The sequence below is a fragment of the Papaver somniferum genome, unplaced genomic scaffold, assembly GCF_003573695.1.
Source record: "Papaver somniferum cultivar HN1 unplaced genomic scaffold, ASM357369v1 unplaced-scaffold_137, whole genome shotgun sequence".
Classification (NCBI taxonomy): Eukaryota; Viridiplantae; Streptophyta; class Magnoliopsida; order Ranunculales; family Papaveraceae; genus Papaver; species Papaver somniferum.
The window spans coordinates 20,261,687-20,275,284 of NW_020622934.1; the positions used below are offsets into that span (position 1 = coordinate 20,261,687).

A 13,598-nucleotide genomic window follows, 5' to 3' on the forward strand; every position below is an offset into this window, starting at 1 on the left:
TCCAAAATTTGGATGAAGCGGAGGCGCAAGCATTAGTAGAAGCACTGTACTGGTCAACATGCTTCATCGTAATAATATTCAAATAGATGGAAACTGCGCAAGAATCTTAAAAGATGTTAATTGGGATAATAACATGGTGGACTAGAAAACACTATCTAGAGTAGAGACTGTTAGGAACTGCATCAAAAGCGTTTAAACTTTAAAGGGTAAACAAATCTACTTTCACAAACTTGGTTAATCCCAATAACGATAATTTCTGGGTAAAAAAGACATGTAAAATTTGATATTGTTTAAATGGACGAAAATATAAAAAAAGGCAGGATGCAAACATTTTCAAATAGTTTTCTTATTTTTAATTTACATCAGGATGCATCCAGTTTCATCCTCAATATTTTTAAGTTTAAGCTAGGATGAATCCAGTTTCATTCTTGCTATTTTTTTGGTGTCCATTTTCACCCATAATAATTCTTACTCGTCCATTAGAACCATGTTTTAAATTTTTTTGGACAAATGACCCATTTTCCGATCTACTTTTCCATCTGTTGTCAAGTAGAAAATTGTCTTGGCATTTAGGGTTGGAGCCAGCCCAGTGTAAGAATGTGCACTTTCACCACCCGTCCAGCTGGTTCCAAAGCCTAATTTAGGCCCAGTAGCAGTTGTTAGTCTATTTGGAGGCTTAATTGTGCTCTTTTGCACTCCTAATTTATTTATTTTTGTAACTCAAAACTGATTTCTTGTACCCCTAAGAGCTAGCACTAGGTTCATCTCCTCCCTATCCCTCTATATCACTTAAAAACACAAAAAAGAAAGTGTTATGGTCTCCCAAATCCCTACTCATGTAAAGATATTAATCCTCTTCCCTACATGGAGGATCACATCTGATCCCGCCTGTAGGGAAGGGAAATGACACGGCTACTCAGTAGCCGTATGAATTTCTGCTTTACGGATACTGAGTAGCCGTATTACCGTTGATACAGATACTCAGTAGCCGTTTCAGAAATAATATTTGCTTGACCTTTTTCGTTTACACCTCTCTCACACCAGATCCTAACCATCCATCATTAATAACGGCTCTATCTTCTCCACCGTCGGATCCCAACGGTCATTTTTTCAAAATCCTCTATAAATACCACTCTAATTCTCTACTTGAACCACACCAAATCAATTTCTTCTTCTTACATCAATTGATTTCTTCACTAAAATCTCTCCAATTTATTTTTTGTTTAAAGTATTCGATTTAAATTTTGTTTTGGTCAATAATGTCGGAGAATCAGGCGCAAAAAAGGTAACAGAGAACGAGATTTAGTACTTTGGAAGATCATCACATTCTTACCCAGTACATTTCTCTCGGTTATAACAGTTATCATGATAAGGAAGAGTTTTGGGAAAAGCTTTTTCAAATTATGTGGAAGCTTGTGGTGCGAATAGACAAGAACGTACTGCAAAAAGCATTCGTAATCGGTATAGCAAAATCAAGACCGCAGTATATAGGTTTTCCGATTGTGTTGCAAGAGCTAATATAAGTAATCCGGGCTTGGACTCTATTAACCGGGTATGTTATTTAACTATGTTTCATTATAGTTGTTGTATATGTTGTTTGTAAATAGTTTAATTTATGCATATCTTATTTATGGTTTGTTTACATTGGTGTAGATGTTAATTGCGAAAAGCTTACATGTTGAAATACACAGAAAAAACTTTGAGCGAGATGTCGAGTATGAACTGCTTAAAGATGTTCCTAATGTACAAGTGGGTGTTGCTGAAGATATGGACCAAAATTCTAATCCCCCGTCATCTCAAATTCATGGAAATTTCTCCAATATGTTTAGTTCTCCAAACCAATTTTCTCAAAATCTACCTACAAGCCAATTCATCGAGACTCCATTTTCAAATCAATTTCAAAACCCTTATAATTTCCCTAACGGTATCCCTTTTTCATTAGGATATACCCCTGGTACGAACCCAAGTACAATACCTGGAACGTCGTCAGGTGGATTTGCATGAGATAAACGCATTTCTAGAGCAACAAAAAAAGCTTAAATGAATAAAAATGTCGCCGGGAAAAGTAGACCCGCCACACCATCCTCGCAAGACTCCCAGATGGAAATTTACAAAGGGCGGTATACATTTCATGAAGTTGGCTTACACTACTTTGATGTTTAAGAGCTTTTTACCTCTCATCTGTCGAGATTGGGATTTTCAGTTTATGATCACTATGTTGTTTAGAAGAAACCGAAATTCTATCATTCATAATTCGTTGAAAATCATCGGAGTACATCTACAACACACATGGACACAAAATCATCATAAAACAATCCATTTTATTCTAAAATTCTACAATGCATATATATTGTACAAAATAATGTATCAAACAAGAATAAAATAATAATTCAATCCTAAATTATCCATCTGAATACAATATCTCCGCCAACAATCTGCCCTAGACATAATACCTATTCATTTAATCATCCATCAATCAAAAATTATGAATAATAATACCATATCTACATCAACAATCATTCATAAACAACAATCACTTTGATTCAATCAACAATATACCATAAATTCAATCAACAATGTGTCAAACGATCAAACAATATACAAGGACACATTATAATGAACCTAACATCTCCAATTTAATCATAATCAAACTGAAATTGAATTTAAACCCTAAAATTTAAAACACTCACCTTGGACGATTTAGTTGACGAAACACGAAATTGAAATAGGAAAATGCTTCACCGTATACTAAGGAACAAACCCACTGAATTTTAGCTCCTGAATCGCACCATAGGTCTTCAAATCGAAAGGGGGTGTGGAGAGGAGAAAAATAGAGTAGAAGAAGAAGGAAGAAGAAGAACTGGGGAGCCCGACCTCGCTTCTGAGGACTTAACTCTATGATACGGATACTCAGTAGTCATGTGGCATTATTTATACGGCTACTCAGTAGCCGTGTCATGTAGGGAAGGGATACAACGCCACCATAGCAAGTTGGCCTCCTTGTGCCATCCCTTTCCTATATATGAGGGATATGGAAGGGATGGAAAGCACCATAATGCTTGCTCTAACAATGTAAATTTTGGCTCCGTCCCTGTTTGGTATTGGCTAGAAAATCCAATTCTAACCTTCTCTTCTTACCTTTTGGTTCGACTCTCTTGTAAAAGAGACCATACCTGCCTTTTTAGATTTTTGTGTGTTTACTTCTTTCGTATTAAGGAAATAAAAAACACACGAGAACAACCTCTACAAGGCCCCCCACCCTCCAGAAAACCAAAATGAAACAAATACTGAACCCGTATCCATATGTTTACATTAGGTGAACCCGCCCACTCTTTTTATTTGTTGGCGGGTCATTCTTCTTCTGATGGTGAAATTGAAAAGAATTGAGAAAGTTTGAAACCTTATTTTAGTTCAATGGAGAACCAAATGTGTTTTGATTGCCTGGAAAGGAAAATCCAAAGAGATTTCTCAGAGAAATTGATGTTTTGTTATGGAATCTCTGATTCATCATCACTTCTTCCTTTTGGATTTAGGGCACTTGTTCAGGTAAACTACTCATTCAATCTCCTAATGTCACTGTCATTTCAATTTCGTTTCTTATAAGGTGTAAAATTGCAGGTTTCGGCTTCTAGTAAAGAAGCTCCTTGTCAGCTTATACTAGTTTCTTTGCCAAATCATCAAGATCATTGCTTAGAACAATATATGTAAGTAAAAATCCGAACTTTATTATAAAACCCTCGTTCTGAAAATAAATCTGACTCCGGCGAGTCACAACGGAGTCATTTACATTGTAGAAGACTGAGACTTGGTTATGGCTCGCTGCGAGTTACGGCTGAGTTAGAGCACTAAATTGTAGAACACCGGACTCGGTTACGACTCGCTCTGAATCATTGCCAATTCAATTGTCAGAAGTCTCAGATGCATAACGAGACCTTTTTGTTTGGTGATTAATAAACACTTAAATTCTATTTATGTTTTGCAGTGATTCATATTTCTTAAAAAATGATGAAGACAATAACATACATAGGAATTCTGATGTTAATGTGGAAGTTCTCGGGAACAAATATGAATGTGACACGAGGAGTTCGAAGGGTGGGGTACAATGCAATGGTTCTTGTCTTAGCTATTCGAGTAAATTTTCTTGTTTTAGGACAATTACTGCATTGGCACCAGTAGCTGTTGTGGGTACCGGTTCGTTTCTACTATTGAAGACATTTGTCAGAGATACGGGTCTTTGGAAGGTAACATATTGGACTCTCTTAATTTACTCATTGAAGGAAAACCGACAGGACGAGATGGTGTAAATTTTCTTAGTTTGGTTGGGATGCCGAGTTTTGATGAAAACCATATTCCTGGTTGTGTGAGACATCCGAATATGATCCCTGTGCTAGGAATGTTGAAAACACCTGGTTGTGTTAATTTATTGCTTCCTAAAACTCCTTACACGTTGGAAAATATTTTGCACTACAGCCCACATGCGTTGAAGTCTGAGTGGCATACTAGGTTTTTAATTTATCAAATACTCTCTGCACTAGCTTACATTCATGGTTTAGGCGTTGCTCATGGTGATATATGTCCTTCCAGTATATTTTTGAACAGTTCATGTTGGTGTTATCTGAGCATGTGGGATAAGCCTCGGTTACAAGGTAAATCAGGCGCTACAAGTATACAAGAACCATCTGCAGTTTCTCCTTGTTGTGCGGAGGATTGCCCTTGTCCAGATCTCTATGCTGATTTGAAGCTCACATCAGATGCAGACTGGCAGTAAGATTTCAAAAGGTGGTGGAGTGGCAAGCTGAGTAACTATGAGTACTTGCTTATCTTGAATAGGTTAGCTGGAAGGAGGTGGGGAGATCACACGTTTCACACGGTTATGCCTTGGGTAATAGATTTCAGTGTGAAACCCGATGAGAGTTCTGATACAGGTTGGCGGGATTTAGGGAGGAGCAAGTGGCGATTAGCAAAAGGTGATGAGCAGTTGGATTTCACGTATTCGACATCTGAGATGCCGCATCATGTTTCAGATTAATGTCTTTCCGAGCTTGCTGTCTGTAGTTACAAGGCAAGGAGATTGCCTTTAAGTGTATTGCGTACAGCCGTTCGTTCTGTCTATGAGCCCAACGAGTATCCATCGAATATGCAAAGACTGTACCAATGGACTCCAGATGAGTGTATTCCGGAATTCTTCAGTGATCCTCGTATTTTCACTTCTCTTCATTCAGGTATGATTGATCTGGCCGTGCCTTCATGGGAAAATGGTCCTGGTGAATTTATCAAATTGCATCGAGAGGCATTAGAGAGCAATAGGGTATCACGGCAGATCCATCATTGGATCGATATCACCTTTGGTTACAAGATGTCAGGTCAAGCAGCTGTTACTGCGAAGAATGTCATGCTGCCATCATCTGAACCCATGATGCCGAGGTCAACAGGACGACGCCAGCTCTTCAATCGACCACACCCAATGCGGAAAATGAATAAACTTGAGTATGAGAAGCCACTCCTTCTGGAAACAGCTTATTTGCAGGATTTGGAGGCTGCAGCATCATTTTCTCAACATGAAAGCTATTTGAGTCCAATTTATCACAGCCATCATGGAACTAGTATGGGTGATGTCCTATCTGCAGAGGAACTACAAGGTGAGAACTGTAAGACTGAGACATCTAAGGTATCAGCCTGTAGCAACAATTTTGTAGAGTCTTCTAATATCGATTTGAACACACTCCTGGAGTATTTTGCGGAGGATGACAGTGGTTCCATGGGATTTCAAGAGTTATTGCTTTGGAGGAAGAAGACGACTTCTTTGGGTCCACTGTCTAAAGATGTTGCAGGTGATATATTCTCTATTGGGTGCATAATAGCAGAACTTTATTTGAAAAAGCCACTTTTTGACCCAACTTCATTGGTTGCATACTTGGAGAGTGGTGTTTTACCTGGATTGATGCAGGAAATCCCTCCTCACACTGCATTACTTGTTGACGCATGTATACAGAGAGATTGGAAGAGGTAATGATTTTCGAATCTTAATATTTATAATACTTAGTAAATAGTTTCAGTAAAATTCATATTGGCTTTTGGGAAATGCCAGCATGTTCATTGTTTCTGCTGTGTTTTACTTATCTGCAATTTTTGAAATGCTATGTGTTATTCATCTGCTTTTTCTCAATTTTTAGGAGGCCGTCGGCAAAGTGCATTCTGGAATCACCTTACTTTTCCTCAGCAATGAAATCATCCTACTTGTTTCTTGCTCCACTTCACCTTTTAGTGGAAGGTGGGTCCCATCTACTGTATGCTGCGAAATTGGCAAGAAAAGGAGCTTTGAAAGCAATGGGACCGTTTGCTGCTGAAATGTGTGCTCCCCATTGCTTACCGCTTGTCCTAACTTCTTTGTCCGATGCTGGTGCCGAGTCAGCATTTGTGTTGTTGAAAGAGTTCTTAAAGTGCTTGAAACCTCAGGCGATAAAGACGCTAATAGTGCCCACCATTCAGAAAATTTTACAGGTTACTGGTGAAATTACTTATCAAGTCTATAGCTTGCACTTCTTGACATTCCTTCATTAAGCCGCTGAGAAATTTATTTCAGGCTGCAGACTATTCGCATCTAAAGGTATCTCTCCTCCAAGACTCATTTGTGCGAGAAGTGTGGAGCCGGATCGGTAAACAAGCATACCTGGAGACATTACATCCATTAGTAATTGGAAATTTATCTGCTTCACCACATAAGAACTCGTCGTCTGCTGCTTCTGTGCTGCTGATTGGCTCTAGCGAAGAGCTTGGGGTACCTGTTACTGTTCATCAGGTAATGGTTTTAGTTCCTGATGTTGATTCAAAGGGAGTTCCAGTAACAATAGTTAATCTTCTAAGGAAGAATAAAGGAGCAAAATGTGCTGATGAATACTTCTATTCATAACCCTTACTTAGATTTTAATCATGGTGTACTAACATCTGAGCCTTGATCCAGACCATCTTGCCTCTAATTCAGTGTTTTGGGAAAGGGCTGTGTGCTGATGGAATTGATGTCCTGGTTAGAATTGGTAACTTCTGCTAGTAGACTATGAAATTGTCACCCTGATATAAATGTTATTTCCAACTAGTAATATTTTTCATTGGTTTCCCAGGTGGGCTTTTGGGAGAGAACTTTGTTGTTGGACATCTCATACCGTTACTAAAGAATGTTATTCTTTCCTGTATCAATGTTTCAAGTAAAGATAAACCTGAGCCTGTGCAGAACTGGAACGCTTTGGCCCTTATTGATAGTCTAGTCACTTTAGATGGCCTGGTTGCAATTTTGCCAACAGATGCTGTTGTTGAAGAGCTTGTTCGAGTACATATTCATCTTCCTTTTTCAATTGTTCTCCTTCCCTTTTTTAATATCATACTTCGAGTTCAGCATTTAAAATTTCTCGGTGACTGATCGTGTTCAACTATTTATAGGACGGAAAATGCCTCCAGGTTAAGGTTCTTAAGCAATGTCATTTGGACCTACCGGTGCTCCAGGTATTTAAAATTCCTCATAGTTTTGTGTATTTTATCGTCAATATGGATATGCTCAAGAATTTCAGTAATGCTATTTCCCTCTGTTTGCTAGATTGCCGCTACAACACTCATTGACATTTGTCAACGCATTGGGACAGAGCTTACCACTTCACATATTCTGCCTCAACTGAAAGAGCTATTTGATGAACTTGCATTTTCTCAGGGAACTGTAGTTGGTTCTAGTTCTCAATTTAGAACTTTGAAGGTGTCCAAATCAAAACTAGATGAAAATGTTCAAATGCAAAGCCGTATGGATCTTGTGTGGGTGCTACCATAGTCAAGTTCTTTCACAGTATACCATTTTGTAGAAATAAATACTACGACTTCGTTGGTTCAATCTGATAATGTGCGAATCTGTTGGACTATATGCAGGTTACTTCTTTATCCTACCCTTGCTTCTCTTCTTGGTATAGAGAAACTTCGTCAGTGCTGTGCTACGTGGTTGCTTCTTGAGCAATTTCTTCAACGTTCTCATAACTGGAAGGTATGCGTAATACTCTATGCTGGGGATAGTATGCTGAAAAATGAAAAAGACTGCGTATTCCCTTTATTTCCGTATTTCATTTTTTATTCCTATTGTGATTCAGTGGGAATATACAGGGGAAGCATCTAAAAATGGCGCAGAAAATATAAATGCTCAAAGGTCACTTTTCAGCAAGATTCCATCATCTGACTATAGTCCAGCTAAATTACTGCTCAATGGGGTTGGATGGTCAATTCCACAATCACAGGCAGTTAGAGGTCCCAAGAACTCGACGAGTAATAAATTATTGGATGATACTCAGCGCGGTCCATCAGTCAGGCCAGTAGCTGCATCAAACATTGGAAACCGCGAACCTTGGTTCTGGTTCCCTAGTCCGGCTGCTAGTTGGGATGGACCTGATTTTCTTGGTCGCATTGGCGGACTAAAAGATGAGCTCCCATGGAAAATAAGATCGTCTATTATGTACTCTGTACGTGCACATCCTGGAGCTTTGAGATCTTTAGCTGTTTGCCATGATGAAAGTACAGTTTTCACTGGAGGCGTTGGTCCAGGATTCAAAGGGACAGTTCAGAAATGGGAATTATCAAGAGTGGATTGTGTGGATGGTTATTATGGTCATGAAGAGGTTTGTCTTTAACATCAGATCTTTGCTGGTTTCGATGCATATTATTGTAAATCTTTCGTTTTAATTATCTTAGTTCTATCTTGTAAGTTCCTCTTATGGAACATTTCCTGATCATCCTAAATTGTTTTGTTTGTCAATTTACTGAAATTTCTATTTTGCAATTTTCAGGTTGTCAATGACATTTGTGTCCTGTCTTCTAGTGGAAGGATAGCATCCTGCGATGGAACCATACATGTATGGAATTGTCAAACTGGAAAACGGATTACTGCATATGCTGAACCATCCGCAAATTCTTCAGATATTATGAGCTCTTCATCCACGGCTTCAAAGACTAATCCAGACCATAATAATATGCTTACCTCCAGTACCGTATCAGGAGGAATATTTTCTAGTGGATCTGGTTCGAGTTTGTACACTTGCATGCATCATTTGGAATTTGTTGACAAACTTGTTGCTGGTACCGGAAATGGTTCACTCAGGTAAGCTATGAAGATACTTTTGATTTCACATTCGATCAAAAAATTCAAAACAAAAGACCAGAAACATTCTAGTGCAATGATGACCCCTAACTCGTGTTTTACACTATGCAGGTTCATTGACGTTGGTCGTGATCAGAAGCTTCATCTTTGGAGGAGTGAATCGATTGAATCCTCTTTCCCTTCTCTCGTTTCTGCAATTTGTTCATGTGGGTCTGACAGAACACTAGCCGATAAAGCTGGTATATCACCTTCTTGGGTTGTTGCTGGGCTTAGTTCAGGTCATTGCAGGCTGCTTGATGCAAGAAGTGGAGGTGTTATTGCTTACTGGCGGGCTCATGAAGGATATATCACCAAGGTAATTGCAACTTTCCTAACACATTTCGTACTTACTGTCGAAGTACATATTGATTTATCTTTTCGTATCTACAGTTGGCTTCACCAGAGGACCATCTACTTGTTTCGAGCTCTCTTGATAAGACTTTGAGAGTTTGGGACCTTAGAAGGTACTTCCACTAAGCTGTATGATTATTTTCAGAACCTCATTCACTACTTGAAACCGGTGTTGATTGAAACCTTATTTTGTAACGGCTTATTCTTCTTTCCAGGAACTGGCCATCCCAGTCTAATGTTTTTAGAGGTCACTCAGATGGTGTCTCAGGCTTCTCTGTGTGGGGTCAAGATATTATTTCAATCTCCCGGAATAAGATTGGTCTTTCCTCCTTGTCTAGATCAGGGAATGATGTAAGTAGACAAATTACTTCTCCTAGATCTTGTGCAACACATTTGTTGTCCCAGCTCTCTTTGATTGTGTTCTGAACTTTTGTAGTCTAGACTTTGCATTACTTACTTCTAGTTATTGAAATTCTTCATGGAATGTGGCAGAGTGGAGAAGGGCATGTTTCGTCACAGAACTTGTTTATGATGGACCGTGGGGTGAGAAATTTGTCGGTACTATCTAGTATAAGCATCCTCCCTTTCTCTAGACTGTTTCTTGTGGGAACTGAAGATGGTTATCTCAAGATATGTTGTTAGATTCCATTGTTGCTTCATTTACAGGCATTTGATGCTGTAAAAAAATAGTGTATTTATGTATACAAAACTCGTGGTAAAAAACTAGAATGAATGAATTAACAGAACATAAAATTTCTTTACAATTTTCAGTTTCTCGGATCTAATATACTATGGATAACTAAACAATGCTCAGTTACCCCTTCAACCACATTATTACATTAAACCTTGGTAGTATCCTTCAAGCCTATCACCGTAACCGTGATTCCGAATGTGCATGCATCGTCAACTAGGTAGCCAAATTCTGGGTCTTCAAGTCTATTGAGTGAGATGAAATTGGGGGTTCCCCGAGTCGTCTGCGAAGCACTGAACCAACTTTGAGCTGCAACAGGAAAACCAGATGTGATCAGAATACTCCAACAAGGTAAATGCAAACAATATTCTTCTTCTTGTGAGTATTAGTTCTCTGTTATCTGGTCTTTATCTTTACCTCTCTTCTTGAAAGCTTCTTTTCGGCCTGCAATGCAAAAACTGTAGTCTACATATACTTGCTTGTCAGGAGATAGACTACTTGAGTTAGTCAGTTGTAGGAACATAGAAACACTTTTGTTCGCTTGAGCATTGCCTTTGGGATATATTATAATCTTCCTGCAACCAAAAAAAAACAGAAGATGGCAAGTTTTTAATAGTACAGAGTTAATTAGCCGATGAATGGAAGATCGAAAAGATGATATGGGAATAACTACGTTACCATTCCAGTTTGTTAACAGTGATTGGCTGCAAGCGGGGGACACTCGTCCTCTTTGAGAACTGGTCGATCTTGTAAGTTACTGTTTTGCTGTTTTCCGGTGTTCTGGGTTCCTGTATCCTCGAAAAAGAATCCGTTCTTTCGGTTTTCTTAATAACGAAAACTTCAGCTCCGATTGTAAAAGTATCTTCGAAAAGATACACCTTTCGAAATTCCTTAAGATTGATGAAGCGAGCAAAACCTTGTTCTTTATTTTTCACATTGAAACTTGTCTCATAGTTGTCTACACCAAGAAAGCAAAAGCGAAAGTGTAATTTGAAAACAGTATCAGTAAGAAAAAAATCATTCTGAGACGAAAAACGACGCTACATTTTACCTTGAACTAGGTAATTTTTCTTAGAATGATTGAACAAGAACAATCTGAAGTCGACCTTAACATCCCAATCAGTTCCAAGCTTATCTGTATCTGTTATTAACAAGTAGATAGAAAAATAACCTTTTCCACCTTCTTTCTTCCCTTTGGGGTAGTAACACAACTGCCTGCATTCACATTTGAAATCGTAAACACACGAATTAGTAAACTGACACAATGTGCCTGCACTCAAACACAATTTGCACCCCAATAGTAAACTAGCATCTAGCTGCGCTAAACAAACACGCATACGAAAACGGAACAGTGAACGTAAATAACACAGTGTACGTAAAAAGCACATGCATCGAAGACGATGTCATTGAGATCCTTAAGGTTCTCTACATTAGCATTGATCAAATAACCTATAATTATGTAGTGATTAGCAATAAGGGAAAACAGTAGAACATACCATGTATATCCAGTTTCCTTTTCTCCAAAAGAAGGAGATTTACATCTTTCGTATTCTGAGATCGTGGAATAAGATTGGATCTTGAAGACATAATTTGTTGGTGGGTTTTGTCTAATGCGACTTATTGGCGATGGAGCTATGCAACTTTGAATAGCAGTAGAACAAAGCATGGGTTTATACGGCTTGGTTGATGAAATCACGTCTAATAAATTCATCTTCTTCTCTTTAATGAATTCAGACAGTTTCTCCATCTCCTTAATTCTCTCTCAGACAAATCAATCAATGACGTCTGTACTTAGAAGTGGGGAATTTAAGATCCACATCCATGGTCTGATAATCTATCTATAAGAGATCTCACGAATACCAAAAATATGTTCTTGTTCTCATGGGACCAAAAAAAAAATGAAAATGCATGGGACGGACATGGCTACATGGATACTATTATATAAACGTTAAAAAATACAGGCTTTGGCTTATTATTTCCAAGATTCAAGAACACCAAGCATCTCCAACAGCTCAAAATTCTTCTTCAGTCCCTTGTGCAGGTACCTGCATTTGTTGCAAAGTGCAAGTATTTCTACGATGTTTGAAGAGTTTCAAACTCGGGTTATTAGTATTATCTTCCAGTGACTTTCTCTTGTGTGCTTTGATTGGAAAAGAAGGTGCCTTTATAAATTCTTAAAGTTTAAAGTAATTCTACAATGTTACGAGGGCAATTTCAGTAACTTCACTGATGAGAAGTAGTAAAAACATTCTCACCTTCTGAAATCCAGCAGAGAGCAGAGATATTATAAGGCCATACGGAGGAGAGGAGAAACAATTTTAGATCCCATCAGGTGATAATCGGTTCGATCCATGTTCAATTTGTCCTTTATACAATAAAATTGCCTTAAGTTATCAGATCCCTATTTCTCATTTCTAACTTAAAACCATAATTCTCATTTATTTATTTTTTCCTTAAATCAAAACCCTAAGTAAAGAATAAGAAGAAGTACACTAAGGTGGTAATCATGGGTTCAAGATGGAGTATTGGTTTTGCTATATGGGGTTCTGGTGGAGGGACGAAGGGAACACAAACACAATTACAGCGCTATCATATTTCCTCTCAGAACTTATTATCACCCGATCTGGAGATAGAGTCTCAGATGACAAGTATGGTAAGTTTATTTTGTCAGTTGCCAAAGCATGTGCACTTCACACTGTGTTCTGGCTTGTTGGTCTTAAATTTGATGTTCTAAAGGTACTTCTTTTTGGGTGTTATTATGGATTCTATGGGTGTTACCCAGGTTTGTGCAATTGAGGATTATATTTGTTTAGGGAGTTTCTATAGCTGTTGTGTGATTCTATGAGTTTTTGCTCGTTCTGATGTACTGGAATGCATGGTGATTTTTTATGTGGGCAGGATTTGAGTCATAGACTTATTGTGGCTAGTACTTTTAGTGCGTTAACAATTTGAAGATAGTTGGCCATGACTTAGAAAGTGTAGATACTGAGGCTATGTTAATTACGATGAAACATCTTCAACAACCTGATCGGAGGTACCCCATTGTTGGTCTTATGGACTGGTGGTGGCGGCGGCGAAGACGTTGGTGGCGGCGGTGGACTAGTGGTGGTGGAAGACTGTTGATGGTGTAATGGTGGTGGTGAAGGAGTGGTGGTGGAATATTGGTGGTGGAATATTGGTGGTGGTGGCGAATGGTAGGTGGTGCTGGCGATTGGTAGGTGGTGGTTGTTGAACGGTGGTGGTGGAATGGTAGTTGTATGTTGGTGGTGGTGGTGCTAGTGGTGGTGAAGTTGTAGATGAAGAAATTTGTTCCATTTTGAAATAAAGAAAAATATTACATGGGTGAGGATATTAAGATAATGTAATATTAAATGGATAAGGTTATAAAAAAGT

The 13,598-nt window shown here is 38.5% G+C and overlaps 1 protein-coding gene and 1 pseudogene across 1 annotated transcript; one reads left to right on the forward strand and one right to left on the reverse strand.

The window, feature by feature from the left end:
• The first annotated feature begins 3,378 nt into the window (after positions 1-3,378).
• On the forward strand, positions 3,379-10,260 carry LOC113334872 (annotated as a pseudogene).
• Positions 10,261-10,353: 93 nt separating this feature from the next.
• Positions 10,354-11,952, reverse strand: LOC113334664 (probable inactive serine/threonine-protein kinase fnkC). The gene is made up of 5 exons (XM_026580866.1): positions 11,702-11,952; positions 11,257-11,420; positions 10,884-11,163; positions 10,623-10,780; positions 10,354-10,514 (listed from the first exon to the last, which is right to left on the reverse strand). The coding sequence occupies exons 1-5, from the start codon at positions 11,950-11,952 to the stop codon at positions 10,354-10,356; spliced, it is 1,014 nt and encodes a 337-aa protein (XP_026436651.1).
• Between the last annotated feature and the right edge of the window lie 1,646 nt (positions 11,953-13,598).